Source organism: Microcebus murinus, chromosome 3 (assembly GCF_040939455.1).
Source record: "Microcebus murinus isolate Inina chromosome 3, M.murinus_Inina_mat1.0, whole genome shotgun sequence".
Lineage (NCBI taxonomy): Eukaryota > Metazoa > Chordata > Mammalia > Primates > Cheirogaleidae > Microcebus > Microcebus murinus.
The window spans coordinates 29,664,712-29,687,798 of record NC_134106.1 but is presented as its reverse complement, the minus strand read 5'-3'; the positions used below and the strand labels follow the sequence as shown (position 1 = coordinate 29,687,798).

General features: G+C 44.7%; 1 protein-coding gene across 3 annotated transcripts in view; it reads right to left on the bottom strand.

Annotated features, from left to right (window-relative positions):
• The window catches only part of VIT (vitrin), a 108,673-nt gene that overhangs the window by 28,465 nt on the left and 57,121 nt on the right, over positions 1-23,087 (bottom strand). For all 3 annotated transcript variants that reach the window (XM_012788422.2, XM_076000666.1, XM_076000665.1), the window contains exons 5-9: positions 21,235-21,368; positions 16,609-16,686; positions 8,905-9,096; positions 3,650-3,706; positions 2,406-2,471 (exon numbers count right to left, since the gene is read on the bottom strand). In XM_012788422.2, coding sequence (XP_012643876.2) covers positions 2,406-2,471; positions 3,650-3,706; positions 8,905-9,096; positions 16,609-16,686; positions 21,235-21,368 — 527 coding nt within the window. The remainder of the gene's footprint in view (positions 1-2,405; positions 2,472-3,649; positions 3,707-8,904; positions 9,097-16,608; positions 16,687-21,234; positions 21,369-23,087) is intronic.

Genomic DNA, 23,087 nt, shown 5'->3' with positions numbered 1-23,087 from the left:
CCATGTCTGACATATAGTATGCTCAATAAATATTTGTTAAAATTAAATAACAGTTCCCTTGCAGTGAGAGTGATGGCTTAAATTAGGGACGTACAGAGTTGCATCTGTGGGCAGAAGGCATTACTCATGGGTCATAAGCCTGGTGTCCTTAGGTGGGAAAGGATGAAAAGTTGAGTCGGACATCAGTAGGTCCATATGTAGCTGTCTGTGTCTTTTAATGTGCTGATCTAAACACAAAAGAGGTGTTTAGGGGGATCACAGGAGTCAGTGGTCCTACATGATGTATTTTTATCAGGGACATGAATGGAGACAGGTGGCACAGTTTATCAGTTATACAGATGATACAAAGATCAGAAGGAGAGTTAACACATTAAATGACAGAATTAAGAGTCAGAAAAACTGCAACGGACTAAACTAAGGGAAGGTTTAATGGAGATATATGTGATATCCCACCTTGGGATCAAAAACTCAGTTGCACATAGACAGGATTGGGGTGATCTGCTTCTACAGAAGTAAAAGAGATAAAATCTTGGGGACTTTTGTTATTGCAAGCTCAGCAGGAGGTAAGCCAATGGTGAGACAGGGCATCCCCCAAGTGGAACTTGGGATGTTTTAGTGGAGGCAGAGTATTTAGGACAAGAGAGGCAATTCCCTGGCGCAAAACCCTTGTAGCACTGTCTTCTGCTCGGGGTCCCTGTTCTATGAATCATTAATAGTCTGTTTTAGCTAGAGGGTTTTAGCCATGTCTTGTAAGGACCTATTCTGGGGATTGCAGAAGTTTACCCTGGAAGAGATGAGACATATAGGAAGACATGAAGTCTAACTTCATATATTTGAGCCTCTCAAATTTGAGAGACTCTCAAAGAGTCTCAGCCTCTTAATGCTCTTAAAAATTATTGAAGAAGTTATATCTGTTGATTTTTATCATTTAGAAATTACAACTATGCATTCTCTCCTGTGAAACAGAATATTAACTAGAAATTTATTTACTAGTCATTCATTTAAAAATAATAGAACTATTATATATTAACTCAACCGTCATTGTGGAATGAAAACTAACCTCTAAAACAAAAAGAGTTCAGTAACAAGGGTGACAAATTTCTTCGATGTCTGTCATAATATTATATAAGACATCTGGAATCTGATGTCAGCTGCAGTCAGTCTGTGTGATACATTGTTTTTGTTAAATATATGGAGAAAATCTGTCCTCATGCGGACAGGTGGTCAGAGAAGGGAGAACTTTGAAGAATCCCTCAAACCAGGGTCCTCGGACCACACTTTGAGAACCACTGGTTTAGACAAATTAGGAGCAATGTGCTGAAGTTCTGGATAGTTATTAATATGTCAAATGCCCCCGCCTATCAAATGTAGCAGCTGGGACATTCCCTACCACTTGAAATGATCTGGTGTAGGGTAAAAGCCTCTGTCTGGCACACCATAAGGGCTTCATTTTTAGGTGAGAAATTAGACAAGTTGTATTTTATACAATTCTTTCCAATTCATGATCTGATGATTGTATAGCTAAAGCAACTGGGTGACTTGCCTGAGGGGAGAACTGGTTCAGGGGTATCTAAGAACCCCAAAGGGTCTTTCCTGCCTTTACTCAGGCTGTGTGAACGACGTCGCCCCCTGCAGGAGCCACGGTGGGGCTTCATAACTAGTGTAGGTGTGAGCACCCGCGGGCTGGGAGAATGGTCCCAGGCAAGGACGCGCTGCAGGTTCGTGGGAGGGTCTGGGGCTCTCAGAGCAAAGTTGCAGGGATGATGGTGAGGAGCAGCAAGCAGAATGGATAGGATTTGAGGGCCAAAAGGAAACTAGGAACACCAGTGTGGGTCACACAGCTCCTGTAATGACTGGGGCATGAAGGAGCATAGAGAAGAACAGAGCCTCTCAGAGCTGTAGAACTGGGGGTCAGTAAGGTTAGAAAAAAGGGACTGAGACCAAATGTATTCAGCAGGTACAACCTTGGAACAAACCTAATGTTGTCAGGTAGTATAAAAACTGGAGATGAAGAAGGGTAATGTACCTCCTTCCAACCACCACCCACGCCATGTGTGGTCCGCAGGGCATGTCTGGGTATTTGCACTTCGCCCCAGAGGCCAGTGCAGGGCTGGGCTGGCTGGGTGGGGCTAGGCTGCTTAGCTAGGAACCTCTCAAGGGCACGTAAAGTCATGAGAGCCCTTGGGCCTCTGAGTCGACAGAGATTTTCTCTCAGACACACTGAGAACAGACAGATCAAAGAGACATTTTCTTGAGGTGAAAATAATTTGGCACGCCCCCAAACTCTGGGGACCGGGAGCTGAGCTGCGGAGGCCAAGCGCGAGTGTGCGTGGAGGTGTGTGTGTCTGCAGGTGCTGCAGAGCAGATTCCCGGGGAGTGGGGACGGTAGGCAGAGGGCAGCTTACCCAGGCTGACATCCGCTCCGACAGGCTTCTGGAAGGCAGCTCCCGAAGCATCCTGCCTTTGGACACCTGAGGGGATCACACGGGGTCAGCTGATTTCCATACGCCAGCAGACTGCTTCCTGCCCTTGTTTCGTCCCTGTTCAAAGTGACCCCAGCTCAGATTTTCCTTGGAAGTCTGCTGAACTCTCTGTGGTTGACTCTACTTTTGGGGATTGTAAAGTAGGCAGAAATCCTGGCCAAGGGGAAGGCGGAAAGAGTGCCCCGTGGCTTGGCCTCCTGAACAGTCCCATGGGCTTGTTGAGGCCTAAGATGGCTTTGGAGTCCTTGCCCTGCCCACTGTTCTGATTCTTAAGCCCTTTTGTCCAGACCAACAGCACGTTCATTGGCAAAGGCGCAATTGCGAGCTTCCATGGAAGCTGCTTGCCCTGACCGGGGACTCCATGGAGCCCCTGCTCCTATGAGGCATCAGAGCAAAACAACCTACAGTTTCTAGGAACATGTGGAGGGCAGAGGAGTAGCCCCCAGCAGGAGGAGGACCCGAACACTTCCCATCGCAGGTCCTGACTTCTGATCCTAGTGCCCTCGGCTTCAAAGGGACTGGTAAACTTCCACCAAGTCTATCAGCTCACGGACCTGGCCCTGAGCAGAGTTTGTAGAAAACATCGAACCCTGCTCCATTTTCCTCTCCCATCTCTGCAGGCTTCGACAGCGCCAGGGAGAGAATTTGCTGGATTCCCAGTTCTTGGGCCAAACTGCTAAGGGGCACACAGAAGTGAAGAACGCCCGGGGAGTCAGAAATCATAGGTGAATTCCTGGAGGTGAGACAATGTATTTCTAGCTCCTGAATTATAGAAGTACTCAAAGCAAGGGGGGGAAAAAAGCCCTTTCCTGGGAGATGATAAAAATTTCCCTCACTCTTTTACCCTAGTTCCCCAAGCATAGACCCCAGAGAATATTCCTTTTCAGGTTTACAAGAGCCTGGTTACTGAATCCTTAGGAATTTCTATCACAACTTCCATAAAAGTCGCCCCAAGGGAAAGTAGGTAAATGCTTTGCTTACTTAACGACTTCCTTGCTTTTTGTACAAGTTTCCTTCAAGCTGGACCCTGAGTGGTATCTGTGGGCCTAACTGGTTTAATGCTCTCTGTTCAAATCCAAATCAAATGGCAAGGATTTGGAAAGGTGACCCCCATGTAAACAAGCTTAACTTTCATCAGTAGCTAGAAAGGGAGTTCAAGTTCTCACCTGGATTGGCTCCGGGCCTGTTTTGGCTGCTCGTGTAGGTGGGGGTGGACCATAGACCTGTAAGAACATTCAACTGGTCAGAGCATGAATTTTCATTGAACTTTTCTCATTCTTTCCATGATCCAACCTAGCAAGACATTGCCAAGGTCAGAACCAAGGTAAAGCTTTGTCCTTGCTTGGTCTGAACCTGCCCTGGAGGAAGCATTGAAATGGAAAAATAAAATGGATTTAACTTGAAACACTCACTAAAAAAAATCCAGGTAATAACAACCCTTGTATTTCACAATTATCAAAGTATCTTTTACTAAAGTGCCATATTTCTTTACACTCAATTATTCTTACAATAATTCTCCTCAACTGTGCCACTCATGGGGAGGTGAAAGTAATCTTTCAATAGAAATGTCACTTAACATTTAACAATCTGCTTAAAGTGCATTAACATGGTGTTGATGCAGATAGCATTAGATTTCAGTCATGTTTAGAGGTACACAATGGGTTATCTTTAATTACTCCGAGAGAAAATCAAATTCACTGCAACATTCATTATGTATTGGGCAATTTCTCTGAAGCAAGGTTTTAAAAGGGAGATGGGGAGAAATGGGGGATGGAGGGAGGCATAAAAACCAGCTGAGGGAAAGAACCAAGTGTCATGGAGGGGAGAGAAAAGATACTAATATCATGGGAAAATATCAATTTCTCTTAGAACTGGATATATCTGTAGCTTTTGACTCTTTTTGTCTTTGTTCCAATTATTTGTCACAAACTCAGAGTATCTTTATTTTCTAATTACACATATAACACAGGATTGCTGTAAAAAAATGATATACTAAGCTTAGCAAGCAATCAGTAACTATCCTCTTTCCAGCAGTTACTGGTAGACGATTTCGGTCGAGTTGTACCCTTTCTCTACACACATGTCATATACAACACACAGGTACGAAAAGGAGATTGGTGCCCTTGCTGTTTTGTGACTTGTTTCTTTGAACAACCTGCCACAGGCCAATCTGCTCATGTCAGTGAGTGCACAGATTCATCAGTATTTTAATAGCTGTACAGTAACTTCTTTAACTGTTCTTCTAATAATGGACCATTCACTTATTCATTTTTACTACGAACAACATCTGTGTTCATGTGTTCATGCTTCTTTTCACTCTTGGCTGATAGTTACCTTAGGATATATTTTTGTAAGTGTGAATTCTGAGTCATTTATCCATGCTCTTGCCAAAACTGTGTTATCAATTCCCAATGTGAACTGGTGAGAAATGGCATCTTGTTAATTTGCACTTATGTGATTCCTGGTGAAGTTGAACATCTTTTCAAAGAATATTTATTGGCCATTTATAGTTCTTCCACTGTGGCTTGCCTGGTCATGGTCTTTCCCCATTTTTCTTTTGGAATTTTTGTCTTTTTCTTACTATGGAAGAAACTTACTTTGTAAGACTGTCTCAAAAAACAAAAAACAGAGTCTCACTGTGTTGCCTGGGCTAGAGTACCGTGGCGTCAGCCTAGCTCACAGCAACCTCAAACTCCTGGGCTCAAGCAATCCTACTGCCTCAGCCTCCCGAGTAGCTGGGACTACAGGCATGCACCACGATGTCTGGCTAGTTTTTTCTATATATTTTTAGTTGTCTGGCTAATTTCTTTCTATTTTTAGTAGATATAGGGTCTCACTCAGGCTGGTTTTGAAATCCTGACCTTGAGCAATCCTCCCACCTCCGCCTCCCAGAGTGCTAGGATTACAGGTGTGAGCCACTGTGCCTGGCGGTAAGACTGGGTTTTAAGAAAAGCCTTCTCCAGACACCTTCAGGAAGATAAACTTTCACAGGTGAGATAAATGCTGGTGAGAAGGGAAATTGCATGTGGTGGGAATGGGCAGTGATAGATGCTTGTGTCTCTTGCTGCCTGCAGGTTTGTGCTTCCTCCCCCTTAGCTGCCTGTGGTCAGGGGTGGGGCTGTGAGCAGACAGAACTGACTCAGTCATCGCCATGCCTTGCCACTGGGCGGCGCTCTTCTTCCCCTCCCAGTTCTACCCTGGTTGTAGCTGCATTTAATCTAGATCAGCTGAGGCCACCATGGCACTTCTTGAAATGAACCTGACTGGGAAGACAAAGGAGAGTATAGCCGCTCCACCTGCAAAGCCTGTGGTGGATTCAGCTGGCCTTAAGGTTGGGCCTGGAGGGATTTCCCGTCTTTTCCAGAACACTTTCCTAAGCCTATCTCTAGATCTGCCTCTCCCAGGAGGAACAGCCTCACTTCTGCCCTGTGAGAAGTCTTGGCTCCCTTAGCCCCAGCCTTGAATTGCTCCTTTCTGTCTTGATTTGCACATTCATGGGTCAGTTAAGGGGCCATGATGGGGCATTTCTGTCCAGCCCCATGTTCCTTGGAGTCCTTCCACCTGCATCAGCTCTTCTGCATGGGCTGGGGGAGCCCCTGTCTCTTCCCACTACTTAGCTTCTACTCTCCACTGAGCTCTCCCCAGGGTCCTATGTCCTGTCTGAGAGGCGGCTCTTTACCTCACTGTACACCAAAAATGACGCTTAGACCCCGAACACAGGTAGCTCCTGTTCTGGCTACACACTTTTCAGGTGTCTTAAACTGAAGGGACCTGCTGCAGGGACCTTGGTGGGATGTGTCCACTGATGTAGCTCAGATCCTAGAACAGTGCCTGACACATAGTAGGCATCCAATTAATACTTGTTGAATGAATAAATGAATTAGGCTTTACGTGAACACCCTGTCCACAACCACTTCTAGAGTTATTTGCCTAAAGTCACATATGTAAGAGAAAAAATAAAAATACCCTCAATAAATGCAATTAACAGCAACTCACTTGTCTACCAGCAGTATAAGGAGAGTTGCTCTCTGATTTTTAGATTATTTGGAGAAAAAAGAAGTTATATAAATGCTAAATATTAGTTAATATAGTTGGCCTAAAATAGCACAGCAAATATCTATTGCCATACATTAAGATAGTCACTCATGAAAGTAGACTGGTGGTTACTTAGGGCCAGGGAGTTGGGTGTTAGGGGAGATGGTGAGTGACTGTACATGGGCATGGGGTTTCTTTTGGGGGTGATGAAAATGTGCTAGAAGTGATTGTGGTGATGGCCATACAACTCTACAAATATACCAAAACCTATTGAATCATACACTATAAATAGGCGAATTGTATGGTATGTGAAGAATATCTCAATAAAACCATAATTGAAAAAAGACATAAACATTTAAACATCAAAATTCACGTCTTTTTATGCTTACAGAAAATCTCTTGAGTAGGCGGTACGATTTTTAAAAAGACTTTCCTCTCTCCCCAATTTGGCAATCACGGTGCGTTCTGCCCGGAGCGCTTGCCCCAAGGATTTGTCTAGAAGCCCGTGGGTCAGCAAGGGAGCGGGTGCTGGACAAGGATGAAGAAGGAGCACTGACGGGCCGGGAGGCTGTTGTCCAAAGCCCCTGTCCCCAAGCCAGGAATAATGAAGCTCTGCCAGGCTGGGAACCACGACTTCAAGTTTCCTGAGGTTTTCCACCAGCAGAGCCCAACTTGCAACAGGGTTTCCAAGCTCTCAGTGTAGCCAAATAAATATGCCACATGTTTAATTATACGCATTATGTAAGAAATTGATGTTCTCTAAGGAGACAAACAACTTAGATACTCAAAAGTCTTTGAAAGAATCAAGGAATCTAAAGAAACTGACATTTAAAAAAAACCCAGTTCTGGCTAGGGGACCCCTGTTAACCCTCTCTGCCCAGCATCCTTGCTCACTAATTATTTCTCTTTTGCTCTCAGGTAGTGTGTGCTTCTGTTAATGTTTGTCTGAGTTAAACAAGAATAAGATGGTAGGGGAGTGTTTGATGCATTTCAGAACCTCAAAAATAATTTTATGGCATTTTTAATTGAGCACTTTATAACACAGCTTTTTCCATGAGTCGTCTATAAAATGGAATAATAATAATCCCTATTTCAGAGAGTGGTTGGGAAGATTAAATAAAATAATGCATCAGTGGACCCGGCACCAGGAAGGTATGGACTTCACGTATTCTGTTATTTATTATTGATCACAGAAGAAGTTGGCTGGGTCGAGCACCCTCTAATCTTGCCACCCAACCGTGCAGAGGTGTGCTCTGTGCAGCCCTGCGAAGTTCATTTGTTGGCAGGAATGCCCCCCTGCAAGGGTCGGAGGACAGCCAGGCTGCTGGAGTTGGAATTCCAGATTTGCTACTTCCCAGCTGTGTGGAGGGGCCAGTTTCCTCACCACCCTACTTCTGGGTACCCTCATTAATACAATGACTTATTCAAATTAGAACTAATAAATCTGCTTCATAGGATTGTTATGAAGGAGTCCCTAGTCTGATATTTGCAAGGTGTTTAGAAAAGTATCTAGCACGTTGAAAGTGCTGATTCACATTTGTTAGAGAAAAAGATGGACAGACAGACAGCTGGGCTCCACCGTGTCAGGGGGCAGGGCCGATGTGTGGCAGCAGTGACAGGAAGCTGGAGGTGAGGCTGAAAAACCAAGTCGGGAGCATTTCCTCCTAGAAGGAAAAAGTGGCACCCGGCGGGAAATATTCAGAAGGAGTCGCGGGGGCGACAGAGGTGCCCCAGCTCCAACCTTCAGAAACGAGACAGGTGCTGGTTAGCTCGGGGTGGCACAGACACATGCCCGAGCCGGAACTCAAACTGGATTACCAGATGAGCTCTTAAGGTTCTGTTTGATGTAGTGCCGAGATGAGTTCCTTAAACCTGATCTTAGGAAAACCTTAAACATGATCTAAGAAATGGATAAAAGTGGTAAGACAAAAGCAATTTGAAAAGGAACAAAAATTTTAGCTTATCTGACTTTTCCTGAAGGGGCTCTTTTGGTTTTGTTTGTTTTTAATATTTGAAGACTTCCAGGTGTATACCATTTGTCACTTAAGAAACAACAACGATAACCAGAAAAACCCCCAACAGTGTTTACATAGCCACCTACTATCCCTTCAACTGAGCTTTTGGTGAAATGAGGATTTTGCAATGGGAGAGTTTTAGTTAATATCCCACCTTCAAATGTATGGTAACAGCAGGCCAGTTTTTGAATCTATATCCTCCCTTAAATCTGGACAACCACATTCCCTGGCCTAGGTCTCAGGGGTTCCCCATTCACCCAGCTCAAAAGGTGGGAGAGGGCACCACGCATGGGGGTTCAGACGGAGCTGTTACTCCAAAACCCCATCTTCCACTTTCCCAGCACGCGGCAGCACCCGGTCCACCTACTGACCCATCTCCCGGCTCCTGTGGCCCGCGGGCTGTGGTCTGGGGCTGCTGGCGGTAGAAGCTGCGGATGGGGGTGGCTTTGGCAAGGTGGTGTGGCTGGCGTCTGCTGTGGTGACAGCCACAACTTGCGTCAGAGTGACTGGCTGTGGGGTTGTCCCTGGAACGGAGGGTCTCTCATAAGCTTTTGTGGTCTCACCTGTAAGAAAATGGAATTAGACCCATGCCCACAAAACAGCCTTTTGGCTCCTACAGGACTAGAAATAAAATATGTTTACTGAACACTAGCTATGAGCAAAGACCTGTGCTAGCTGCTGCAGAGGGTGACATCCCGATGAAGGGCCCACAATTCTTGCCTAAAGGAACATAGTATATAAACTCAGAGCAATAAGCCGATCAACAAACCAAAGATTAAATAACAATAAAATAATTAAATGAAAGTTCAAAACTACAGCAACATAGAATATAGACAAGTCAGAACATGATTAATTGCTGAATTAATGGTTCATGGACTTCTTTTTTTTTCTGTTTCAAGTTGCCTTGGCCTTGGAATAGAAGGTACTTTGGGAGCTTTCTATGACTTTTTCTTAGAGAATACATTCTTGATGTTCTAGTTTAGGTTAGTTCATGACTAGTCCACTAAATCCTCTGGGCCTCAGTTTCCTCATCTGTAAAATGGGGTGATGGAGCTAACTAGAAGGCAAAGAACATCTAGATTCTACTTCTCAACTGTGCTCTTCAGCCATGTGCGATGATTTAGGTTGCATCCATGGTATTAAATGCCTGTGCAGTTGCCTCCCTCTGAAGCACATTTCACTTTGTTATGCTCTAATGCCCTGAGAGCCTTTCTGAAGGCTTAGAGCAAGAGAGTGGCTACTCAGTGGCCTTAGGATCGTCTTGAAAACTCTGGGTCTATGATGGAGGAAGCCACACAGTGGCCCCCAAAGTGAGCAGCTCCTCAGTCCCGGGAGGGAGCAACTATCCCTGGTGCCTGTGCCTGCCGGGCCCATTGGTGGCAGGCCAGCTCCCATACCTGTGCGTCTGCATGAGCTTCCTGGGGCTGCTGTAACAAGCCACCACAAACTTGGTCGCTTAAAACAGCAGAAACATATTCTCTCACTGTTCTAGAGGCCAGAAGTCCAAAATCAGTACCACTGGGCCAAAGTCAAGGTTTCAGCAGTGCTGAGCTCCCTCTAGAGAGGAATCTGTTTCTTGCCTTTTGCAATTTCTGTTGGCTGCTGGCATTCCTTGGCTTGTGGCCGTGCTGCCTCAATCTTTAAGGCCAGCACCCTAAATTCCTCTTCTGTTCCATCTTCCCATGACATTTTCCTCTGTGAGTGTGAAATAGTCTCCCTTTGCCTTCCTTTTATAAACATGCATGTGATTGCACTTAGGGCCCATACAGATAATCCAGAATAATCTTCCCATCTAAAGATCATTACTTTAATCACATTAGCAAAGCACCCCCCACACACACCTGTTGTTTCTGGTTTTGGTTTTTTTACCATATAAGGAAACACAACTTCCAATAATTAGGACATGAATATCTTTTCAGGGGCATTTTGCAGCCTTGTATAGCATCCCAGCTCTAGCCTTAACTCTGCTTAGGATTCATGCATTTTCTGCACAAGACAGCAGACCAAAGGGATAACATCTGAGATAAGAAGGTGCTTCCCTCTTCATGGGAACCATCCACCTTCCTCTTTGACATTGCACAGCATCCTTGGAAAATCCCATCAGAACCCCAGACCTGGCCCAGCCATGCAGACAAATGCATGGCTGGTGGGTTTGCCCTGCACTGGCACCTGCTCACCTCCCCACCCTGACTCTGTCACCTTCTACGGGAATCACAGTGTTGACTGGGGAGAGCAGGTCAGCAAACAGCAGCCCTGGAATTGGGCTGGAATTCAGCCATTCCGTCTGCTCTAGCAGGCGTTAGTGGTCAAGGTAGGAAGCAGATCTCTCACTTGCCCTGTTTCTTGCTTTCAGTTGGTTGCCTTTAAATCTGCCCTTGGATGGCGCCAGACAAATCACTGAAGAACTGGCAGCAGCCTCAGGGCTTCAGCCAGTCTTCAAGTCATCCTCAGGCGAAACTGAATCTGCCTGATTTATGACAATTCCATTACTTTAAAGTGATTGAGCTTTCCTAAGGAGTAATAGGGAAGTTTCTAATTTCTCCAAAGCACTCCTCTGTCTTACCCTCCGGTAAATGCTACCAGGCATTAATGCCTCTTTAGGGAGCTGCAAGCCTTAGTTTGATCTACTTCATCTAGGGAAAAGCCATTTAACAGAATCACTTGTATATTTTATGAAATAGAATATAATTAATAATTTGGAGAGAGATATGCAAATAAGCTGACAATACATTTTATTTGTAAATTATTCATTAAACCACAATGTCCTGAAAATAAAACTACTTGCAAATAGTGAACCTTTTTGCCACCTTAAACGTATAAAATGGAGATCTGAAAGATCTTTTTCTCACACCATTGGCTAATTCTGAGGCTCCCGATGACCTCAGCCTGCCTTGCTAATATTGATTTGCTAGACAGAGGTTAAATGTCCCGAGGGCAGCCTCTGTGTCACCTGATTATAACACAGATGCTTTCAAGCCCATCATAAATTCAACCACCATAGCCCTGGGCTTCCATGGGCTATTTAGTTTGCCTGTTTTCCTTCAGAGATGAGAACTGTCTTTAAGAAAGGAGACAGAGAGAAATCACCCCTCCTACCCCGAGTGCTCCCAATTCCTTACTGAACATAATGCTCTTGATTTGATGCAAAGTGAATTCTTCATGGAACCAGGTTCTTTTTGAGCAACTTGGAATAAAACCTGTAAAATAGCTTCTTTATACAATCTCAGATGCATGGAGGTGTGATCTTTTTTCAAAGATTTTCATGGGAAAGTATTTCAAAACTTCTCTTGGGCTGTGAACATAGTCTTCTTTTGGACACGGTCAAGAACTGCTCCAGACAGCCGCCGCCTTCTCCACAGCAGCAGGCGGTGCCTGGGACCTGCCTCCACCAGCTCATCACTGGAATCACGGTGGGGTGTTAAAAATGCAGAGATTCAGATCCACTCTACCTGCGGTGGGCCTTGGAAGTCTGAATTGAGAACCATAGCCAGGGCTGGGCTGGACTTGTGGCCGCACCTTCATCGGCCTTGCTGCTAAAGCTTTCTGAGCTTTAGCCTGCTTTGCTGTAAAATGGGATGGGCGCTCCTGCTTGGCAGGGCCACTGTCATAATCAGAGATCACGTCTATAAGGGGCCCGCACAGTGCTTGGTGCACAGAAGGCATTTGAGAAATGGTCGTAGCTGACATTTATCCTCACGCTGTACTTCCCCTCTCCTGGCGAAGAACAGTGCTGTCAGTGAGGGAAGAGAAGGCGATGGAAGCCAGGGCAGCAGCAGTGCTCGGAGGTCAGAGTGATGGGGAAGATTTGGTTTTCCCCACCGCGAACCTATTGCGTCCTGACTCAGGGTTATACACGAGGGCAGGAATCTCATATTCTTTGAGCATCTACTGTGTGCCAGACACGGCGATGGCCCCTTTCACGTACGCGTTCACATCAAATACTAATCACGATGCAGGAAGTCCACCTAAGTATTCCTATTTTTAAGAGAAGGAACAGATTTTCCAAGAGGTCAAGAAACGTGTTTAAGGTCACACACTCAATAGGTAGCAGAGCCAAGGTTTGGGCCCATGCTTGTTTGATTGCAAATTCATGCTTTTTTTTCCACAAAAGGAAATAGAGTGGGAGGCAAGTCATGAGCAGCTTCAAGATTCCTGACTGTGGCTCCCATTAGAATGTGGCCCAAGGTCTCTTGCGATCTCACCAAAGCCATTTTATTTTCAAGAGAGGGCGAATGAGTGGCTTTGGTGGGTATAGGCCTGGGAAATTGCAGTTATTATAATAAACTTTGGCTTCACTTTCTTCCAGCATGAGGGACTTAGCTGACAGCCAAGGACAGCAGTAGGGTGTTTTCCTGATGCCCTTGCTCAGCAACCTCCAAGAAGATCTACTTTCCTGTCTCTGGCTGAACATCTACACACCAGCATTTATCTGTTTTTATTTAGCCCAGAGTGGCTCATGGCTCTAACCAAATAACAGCTGCCCAGGGGAAGAGATTTAAATCTCAGGTCGTGTCTGTCCTCAGCGTGGGCTGCACCGGGCAAATCAAGGTGCCTCCTATTTTTCGAGTGAGATAATTTCCCGTGAAAGAAGGTGGTTGTGCTGTCGGTGGCTATCCTAGCCTGATTTACCTATTGACTCACATCCTCAGAGAGATGAGGAAGCATCTTATAGGGGCACGCTGAGCCCCGGGCGACAGCTGGCCCTGCATCTCTTCTGCTCCCCCCAGTTTTTAAAGGGATTTTATCATTTAAGGAAGAGTGGCAACACGGGGACACTCCTGTATGGTTCTTACTGGAATTTTTTTTTTTTTTTTTTTTTTGAGACAGAGTCTCGCTTTGTTGTCCAGGCTAGAGTGAGTGCCGTGGCGTCAGCCTAGCTCACAGCAACCTCAAACTCCTGGGCTCGAGTGATCCTTCTGCCTCAGCCTCCCGAGTAGCTGGGACTACAGGCATGCGCCACCATGCCTGGCTAATTTTTTCTATATATATACTAGTTGGCCAATTAATTTCTTTCTATTTATAGTAGAGACGGGGGTCTCGCTCTTGCTCAGGCTGGTTTTGAACTCCTGACCTTGAGCAATCCGCCCGCCTTGGCCTCCCAAGAGCTAGGATTACAGGCGTGAGCCACAGTGCCCGGCCTGGAATTTTTTTATATGAATTCTTGAGAATTTACTCCATGGTGGGATCGTGACTTTAAGAAAGAGGTTCCTCTATCTTGAGGTTGGGTGAGACCCCAAGTATCCCTTTTATGTTCGAATATTTATAGTTTAGCTCAGGGTCTGGCACATGGGAAGTGCTTAATACACAGGCATTAAATGAATGAAGAATGAATGAGTGAACTTAATATTTCAGACTCTCACGACCGTGCATGATCTAGAAATAAGGAGTTGACAGCAATGCTCAGTGATGTTGTCATCAAAAGTTGAGATGGGTTGGGAGAGGGGACAAGTGATACCAGCAACGTCTGGTGTTGTAACTATGGCTCTTGTTGATTCATACATTTCTGTAGCAGCAAATTGCGAGGAAAGTGCCCTGGCCCAGCCCCAGTCCTCATGGAGGTCAATGACTCAGGCATCTGAAACAAGTGCTTGCTGGGGCTTGATGGCATTTGGGGTAGATGGTTCTGGAAATGATCTCTCCTGTATAGAAGGTAGAAACCATATGGATTTTATACTCTAGTCATCATTTGACTATGGTTTCTCTCCCCTTCATTCTTCTCCTCCCACCTTTACTTGCTTTAAGGTGATACAATCAGAGTTTGAATATTGCATGGGCTGGTTGGAGCTATGCCCATGGGCAAGTTACTAAACCTGTCTAAGGCTCAGCGTCCTCATCTGAAACAGGAGAAGACCCTGGCACTCTGTCCCTGGTGACTGCAGTACAGGTGCCTGGCACAGAGCAAGCGCTCTGTAGGTAGCTATAGTCACAGGAGGTTGTGTGGGACTCTGCCTGTTGTCCTGATTAAGGCCCAAGGCTGAAGCCAGAAGGGCCCAAGCACCCCTTTCTAAACGAGGAGAGGAGCCACTGAACTCCCCACAGGTGAGGCCATTCCAGTCGAACCTGCACAACCACCAGCACCCCCCTCACCTGGGCCAGTGAGCAGAAGGAAAGGGCCAGAAGAAGGGGAGGTGTCAGTAGCCACCTTTCAGGAAGAGCAGCGTCCAGGGTGAGGGGATATTTCCTCCCTTCCTTCATGCTCTGTCCTCTCCCAGGCAGGTGAAGGTGCTTCAAGAGAGTCAGGCATCAAGATCGCGGGGGCCTGTGAGGAGGGCGCCAGGCCATCTCCTAATCTGCCCACAGATCCACCTTACACACTGCAGGAGTGGAGCTTGCAGAGGGTTCTGGGGAAGTATTCTGGGAGTCTAGAAGTGCTCTTCCCCTCAGGGTAAAAAATAGGGTGCTTGATATTTAGTCCCTGAAGTTGGGGGCTCTACTTGAACATGGGGACTGCTTCTGCCTAGGGAATCTCTGAGATAGGAGGGTACAGCTGGTGTGGCCCAGGCCAGCAGGGCTCGGCAGCCACAGGTGAAGTGAATGGAACATGGATGGTGACCTCACTCCATCCAGCTCTCCCCAGACCCCAGAGGGGGCCAAAGAGGACCCAGCCATTCCCATGGCTCTGTGTGAAGAGGCTGCCTGGGGCCCAAGGGTGAGTTACCTAACCTGGAGAAAGCAGTGGGGTGACAGACTTCTGGCCCAACGAGAGGGAGCCAGGATGAAGCTGAACACTGTCCCCTCGTGCCAGATGTCCACGCACATCACCTGCTCAGAATCATCCCATGAGCAGAGGCTGCAGGGCTAAATGAAACCACAGAGACACCTGCCACTTAAGGAGACCTCTGCCACCCATTCCTCTTCCTTGTGCCCATGCCAGAAAAGGACAGGTGCTATCTCAGAAATGGTCTATGAGGCTCCAGTACCCACTGCCAGTTTGTGGCTGGGCATGGAGAACAGCTGTAGACCACTGGACTCATTAAAAAGTCATTAGAGGTATAGTTGGGGAAGTAATTGGGGGAAAAGACAGGAAACATTCCTTATTTGTATGGCAAGGCTCCTCAAATCGGGACTCTTTGCATGCACTGTTATTATATTAGCATAAGAAAATCTAAGGTAATGATTTAGAGGGGAGTTTCTGGAGCCAGACTGTCTGGATTTGATTCTCAAGTCTGTGACTTTCTAGCTGTTTGACAAAGGATAAGTTACTTAACTTTTCTGTGCTGTATTTGCCTCAAACAATTAGGGCAACAGTGCGTACCGATGGTAGTCTCAGGTGATTACATGCATTGATCAGGTAAAGCTTCTGGAACAATGCCTGGCACACAGCAAATGCTCAATAAATGCTACTTCTATTGCTATTCGTAAACCATGTTCACCTTAAGTACATGAGGAGAACCTGAATGGAGTCAGCTGCTAGCCCATCTGGAAACAATGCAAAATCCCATTATGAAGCAACTCACAGCTTCTCTGTGTGTGGGAAGTCAAAGCACCTCCAAAGACACAGTGATGCATAACACAGTTCTTGATTTAACACAGAAACCTAGAAAACAGATATTTTCTTGGCCTGAGGTCTGCCTGTACCCTCTTTTGTGGTTCACATGGAAGCTGGGTTGGCACAACCCCATAGACAGTGTACTCTTGGCCAGGGTTATTCGGATTAGCAGCTTGCTGTTATCACATAAGCCACATCATTCTCTTTGCTTCCCTGCATTTCATACCTAAGTAGATACAGCCTTTTTCCTTGTAGCTGCCAGGAAACATTTCCAGACAGAATGTCATGTCATCTTCTAAAGTAACAATATAATAAAATTCAAGGCAACAGTCACCCTGAATGAAAATGACACAAATATAGAGACAATCCTGGAATTGGAAAACAAAAAAATAAAGCCTTCACTCTTCCGCCCCAGCCCTCTGATCCCACTGATTTCTGTGCCCATGTTCCTGGCATCTGTTAAAATATTACCAAATCAGTGGAGCTTGACCAGTGAAGATGTTAATTTCTACACTATCTCCTAAAACACAATATTGCCTGTTTACCAACTCAGAAGGTTTAGATTAAATCACACATGAACACTTGCCTGCTTTGGCAGCTGGGCTTTTAGATGATGAATATGTAAGAGCCGATGGGTAGGTTACACCCTTTTGGGGTTTGCTTTCTGCAAAAAAAGAAAAAGAAAGATTTATTTCTAGAGCTAAAGGTTTTAGATGGTTCTGTGCTGATAAGTTGATTCCTTCCTTCCAATTTACTTCCCTTGAGTTCAATAAAATCAGTCTCCCTGATGCTGAATTGTCGATTACAATGAGAAAGTCAAGTGGCATTTTGTTTTCCTGTATAGCCTGTGTTTTATTTATATTGGACTGGAAACAAGCAAATCTCCATGCCTCAGAGTGGTTTAACATTAGCAACCCTGCTTTCGCTCGTGAAGATGTGGTATGGAAGCTAAGGTTTTCATACACGTGGCTTGGAATGTTTAATTGCATCAGTGGATGAATGTGAAAACATTTCACGTGCTCTCCTTTTAGATGACGGAGTACTGTGGTCTTAGGCTGGTTACCTCTCACTTTCACAGACCCTGAGGGATCCATTTGAATCTCATGGTAGTTGAGAAACTTGAAAATAGGTAAATAGAGAGCAGCCTTGAAAATAACCATTTGTTACTCATCCAGAGAGAGACACTTTAGATGCCAGGCATGGGGGGGGTGGGGTATGGTCATGCCTATCAGGGAAACAGTGGAGGCATAAAATAGAAAAGCCACCAGGCGATCTGGTTAGCAGGCACCAAGCCTGTACGACTGGAGAAAGCTGCTGCCTGCAGAAGTCTTTCTTCCGACCATGAAATGATGCCTGAAATTCCACCGTAGGAGTTTTGTTCCACAAACTGAAAGTGCCGCTGGAATGTCCCAAGCCCCCTGAAGGCAAGTAATTTGTTTGCCTTAGTAACTGTTGAATTTCCAGTGCCCGAAGCGGTTATTTTCTGGCATGTACTAAAGTGTTCAGGAAATATGTATTTAGAGAAGGAATATCTTAATGCCTTTATCTCTGTTAAAATTCAAATACTCTTGGGAGTGGTATCACCTATCAGCTGTTGTTTTCCTCTAATAATAAAAGCATTCTGGCTGTCAACCTGAGGGAATACTTTCACAGGCTGGGGGCCTGGAGGAGGCGGTGGGCGGTATTGTGTGGGGCCCGGGGGTGTGGACAGGGCTCTAGTGCATCCTCTCACCAACATCCTATCGGCACGAGGGACTGTAGGGGCACGAAGCAGACAGAATAATAGGGGCTCAGGAAGCACCAGAGATTGGGAGTAAGAAAATCTGGGTTTCTGTTTGCATTTTACCTTTAATTAACTGCCTCAATCTTTGAGGCTCTCATTTTCTTCATTAAGAAAATACGAGTGATGATAGGGCCCTACTGACTACACGAAGTTGGAGGGAATTAATGGAAAAAAAATTAAAATGTTTTGGAACTATATATCTCCATAGAGATGCAAAATTTTTATTCTGGTATTACCTATAAATGCCACTCAAAGCATAGATGAGGCAAACTATTTGGGCTGATTCATGTTACTTCACCTCGTTAAAGTCACCTGGGGAACAGAACTTGACATTCTGTCAAGGCCCACATCCAGGCCTGCTCTGAGTAGACAATGATGGAGGTTATTTTAGACTCCGGGAGGGCCCGGTATTTGTGGGCCACAGTGTATCCGCAGAAAGCAATGCAGAGACATCCTCTGCCTCCATTTACTATTCTTCTCACATCCAAAACCCTACGGTTCTTCCCGTTTCTATTCGGCAGGAAAAGGAGCATGAGCTCAGTTTTCTGAAACGTGGATCAAAGAATAAAGGGGCAGTGTTAGAGGGTCCCTCATGGACCTTTTGTCTCCCTGGACTATCCCAAGACCGAAAATGCACATACCTTCTCCTGCCCCCTTCTCAGCCTGCCAAAGTGAATTAATTAAAGGAGCACAGCGACTTGTGAAAATTAGAAATAAAAACCCAGAGAAAGGTCACAGAGGTGTCTGAGCCTTCGGAAGAGGGTTCTGACATGGTCCAGTTAAACTCGCTGGCTCTGAACCTCTGAATGACGGGGAGGGTTCCTTGGCTGCCAGTCAGTGAATGTCCTTGTGCCCAGCACGCTCTCCTAACTCACCCCTTCGGGAGAGGCTTCTTAGCCATTGCAGAAGCGCCAATGTTTATTATCACTGGCAAAAAGTATTTTCAGTTAAATGTCACTATGTGCAATGAGGGGAGATGGAAGCTGAGATTTACAGGAAATAATCTCAGCAGATTGATTTTCATTTAAAAAACCCAAAACATCTCTACTGTCATGAAAGTAATTCTCCTTTTAAACCTCTGTTGAGATTCTTGGAGTACAGGCTGAACCCTTAAGGTTGAAATGCCCTTATTTAGGCAGGACTACTTGGTGAACATCTAGGTGGGGATTATATTTCTCTATCTGAACATGTTTGTATTTTCATATGGACCTGTTTTGAATTCTTTATTGTGAGGCAAAGACCCACAGTACAGTGGTTTATGCCCTTTCACAATCTGACAAAGAAACTAGTCTAATTTGAACCCTAGGTGTGCAGAATTCGGCAGGTAGAGGAAATGGAGACTGATGGAGTTGAGAAGAATACTAAAAGGTCTGTTTGTAGTCTTGCTACAACACCATCGCTAGAGGATAGTAGGGGCTTGAGGCATGGAGTGCCTAGTGGTGCTAGAAAACCACCGAGATTGGAAGACCGACTACGTTATGAGATGTTTCTCTCTTCACTGCGTCAGTTGGCTTTCCATAGTTGGCTCTTTGTCAGGACAGTCCCAAGGCACCTAATCTTGTTGGGAGGCTGGGAAGCTTAACTTGAATCTAGTTTAAAATCCCATGGAACCTCCTTAGAGAAAATGGGAGATTCAGGTCCCATCCTGAGTAGGGTAAGTATCAGGTGAGCCTAGAACATTGTGTTGTGTTTAAACACTAATGTGGACATCTCAAAAGCTTGAAAAGCTCCCACTGGCCAATCTTAGAAAAATTGAGCCACCAAAAAGGGTAATGATGATAATGGATTATAACATATCGTATTTTTAAAAACAATCCATGAGTACATAGTGCACTTAAAAAAATAGGTACGGGGGGTGGAGGAAGAAAACACTTCTTTATATAAGAATACTAGCTAGTAAATGTGGAAGAAATGACAATTGGAAAGATTTTAATTTTGCAATTACCAATGTAATACTTGCAACAGTGAGGGTCAGCAATGGGTGTTAAAATTATTGGGTGAAATTTGTTGGGGGAATAAGCTACTTAAGCTGTTTCAAAGTATCACTCTACAGATTGCTTATGAATTACAAGGTATCTTTGCCATGGAGAGAGATGGTAAACTAAGCAATCAAACTTAGCATCACCAGCAACTGGACAAATTGACGTTATATATATATGCCTCTTGATAGGACTGTTGTAATATGACACAATGGATATGCTATGATAGTATGTGTTCTTGTCAAAAATATATCAGCTGAATCCAATTATGAGGAAAGAGACAAGCTTCTGGTCCAGATTGTGGAATATAGTACTAGACACCAGGCCTGGACTTCAAAGATGTCAATGCCATTCATGACCAAAAAAGATACTGTGGTATGGATATTTCTAGATTAAAGGAGATTAAATAGACATGACAACTAAATGCAATGCATGATCTTTGATTAGATTGTGGATCAAAAAAAAGTTATTATAAAGAATATTTTAGGGGTAATTGGATACAATTAAATAACTTTATTATATGATATTATTGTATCAGTGTTAACTTTTTAGGTATGGTATTGGTATTGTTATTTAGGGAAATATTCTTACAAGATGTGTACTGAAGTATTTAGGGATAAAGCAGCTTATTTTCACATAGTTTAGAACAAAGTATAGATAAATAATAGATAATAAATTAAAGCAAATGTGGCAAAATATTAACAGTTGGTGAATCTAGGTGAAGATAATATGGGTGTTCATTGTACTAGTATTTTAATTTTTCTGTAAATTTAAAAAACTTTAAGATAAAGTGGGTTGAGGAAATTCACAAAAATAGAAAAAAATGTGAGAGTAGGTCATGATAGTACAAAGATACTTGATTATCTTTTCATTGTGAAATCACAATAATTAGTTCATTGACATCACCTCTTTAAAAGGTGGGGGAATAGTAAAAATGATTATCTACAAAAAATCCTATGGCTCTAGATAGAGTGAACTGATTGAATTGTGAAACAATTCATTAAATAACAATTTAGAAATCTGCAATAAAATTGTAGCTCACTTCTCTCTCTGAGAGCATATACCCTTATCTATTCATTTGCCAGAAATCTCAAGAAATGAGGTTCTAGATATGAGGTGTATTTGGCCTACCTAAAGGACTAGCTCAAAAACCCAAGTTAGTAAATACAATTCATGTAATTAAAAATGTGATGGGACTTACAGATAGCTGCAGTGTATTTCAAATGAGCCATTAGAGCCTTTTAAATGTTTCCTGACTCCGTAGTGATCTATCGTGTAATTATAATTTATTGTTTCATGATCCTAATTATCAAAACTAATGCTTCAGATTTTTATGAAGTGAGGTGGGCCATAAACAAAAACTGACAGCACACTCAAGAGAGCACATGTCGTCCTGTGGGGTCAGCCCGAGGGTCTTGATTGGCAGCGTTTCTCCTGCTTGTGGTCGTACCTGAGACGATGAAGGATTCTCTCCACCTTGGCAAGGATAGCGACTGGACACCATTGGAGTAGCTCCCTTTATAGCCGGACTGTCCAGCCACTTTCCGAACAAGTATTTTCCCTCCTGAATTATCGAGCACGCCACTATGAAGAGAGAAAAAAAATTGAAGAACAGAAATATTGTTTGACGTGATCAACAGACTATCAAAACAGTCTCCATCTTTATTTAGACCTATGAAAGCAGCGAGATTAAGAAAAGTTTGCCTTGACCTGGGGCCCAACCTCCCCAAACAGTGCCTCTGTCACTGGGCCCTACATCCCAACTGCCAGGTCTTACAGGACCCGGTTGTTCCGTCAGTCAGGAATTTCCCTTTGCCACCATGCCTCAGATTTCTTTTCCTTGGTTTTCTCATTCCCACTAGTTCTTTTAAGTGAAATTACTTTCTTGACAATTTCCAATTTGGTTTTGTGACACCACAGAATAAATCCAGTTATTTCAAAGGGTGGTATGAAATTATTAAAAGTAAATATTTCTTTTATTTTGGGTCAGGGAGGGAAGATGTGCAGCTGAATTAAATGCATTAAAAGGAGTCCTTAAAACACTGAAAATCATTTCTTAAATTTCTAGGATTCTGCGAGTTTTAGATTCTGACTGCATGGTGACTGGCATGTGTACGTCTTTCCTTGTATGTTAGGCAGAGGCTCCGTCTGGTTCCTGAACAGCAGCACTTTCTCGTCATTTCTTGCTCCTTTGGGTATCTATAATTTATGGTATGGGGGATTAAAAAGAAAGAAAAAGATGTCGACATTTTCCCATCAACACCCCTCCTTCCCTGCAGGAACGAGAGCGTTGCATTTCCTGCCCTCCCACCTTCACGGTGAGTCAGCAACTTTCAACACTCAACTTCCCAATGGCCCAGAAGGAAAGAAAGTGGGAGTAATATTCGACATGTAAAGCACTTTGCTTTAAAAATCATTCTCACATACGGTATCTCCCTGGGTCCTCCCAGCAGCCCTCTGAGCTGTGGTGTGGACGGAATGCGGTTATTCCCGGTCATTCCGTCACACAGGCTGGGAGAGGTTGAGTGACTCACCCGAGAGTTAGTAACCAGTGAATTGCAAGAGGGATTTGAACCCAGGTCTAACTGACCTACCTCATCCTGGGGTTGTTCCTCTTGCTTGCAGCTACCTCTCAGGGTTCAAAAGCATGGTGGTGCCAACTCACCTCCTCACCTCTAGTCTCCGCTGCCCTGTCTTCTCTGGGGGCTCTTCACGACTAAGTTACCTCAACCTCACTGCTCCCAACAGCAGCACGCTGGCCTCAGCTCCCCTGACACCCCCGCCCCATGGCTCTGGTCACGCTGCTGTTTCCCCCCGGGAGACCTCCTTCCCGCCTCGGCCAGACTAGGCCTGCGCCACTGTCAAGGGGCCGCCCAGTTTCCAGCATCTTCCCCACAGAGATTCTGACAGGACTTCACTCCCCACACCCCATCCCTTAGAACCTTGTTCTCACAACTTAGACTCTGATTTTGTTCTGTCTTGTACTAGTTCCTAAACATTTCTGGAGTTAATTTTGTCTTCCAACTTAAATGGAAAACTTTCTTATGCAAAGGACAGCATGTCCTGTTTCCTTGTAAGAAGGTCTGTCAGTGGAATGTAGGTTCCAATCGTACGGGCTTGTGAGAGCTGGTTGTTAAGCTTTTGGGATTGTGTGAGCTGGTTGACTTGACATTGGTAGCTTGGCAGCAACCGTGTTGGTGTATTTACACCATGGGAATTGGCAAATCAGACCCATCCCCACCCCTGCTATTGGAGAGCTGGTTGTTAAACACCAGCACACCACTGGCTCATGAAAATGCTAAT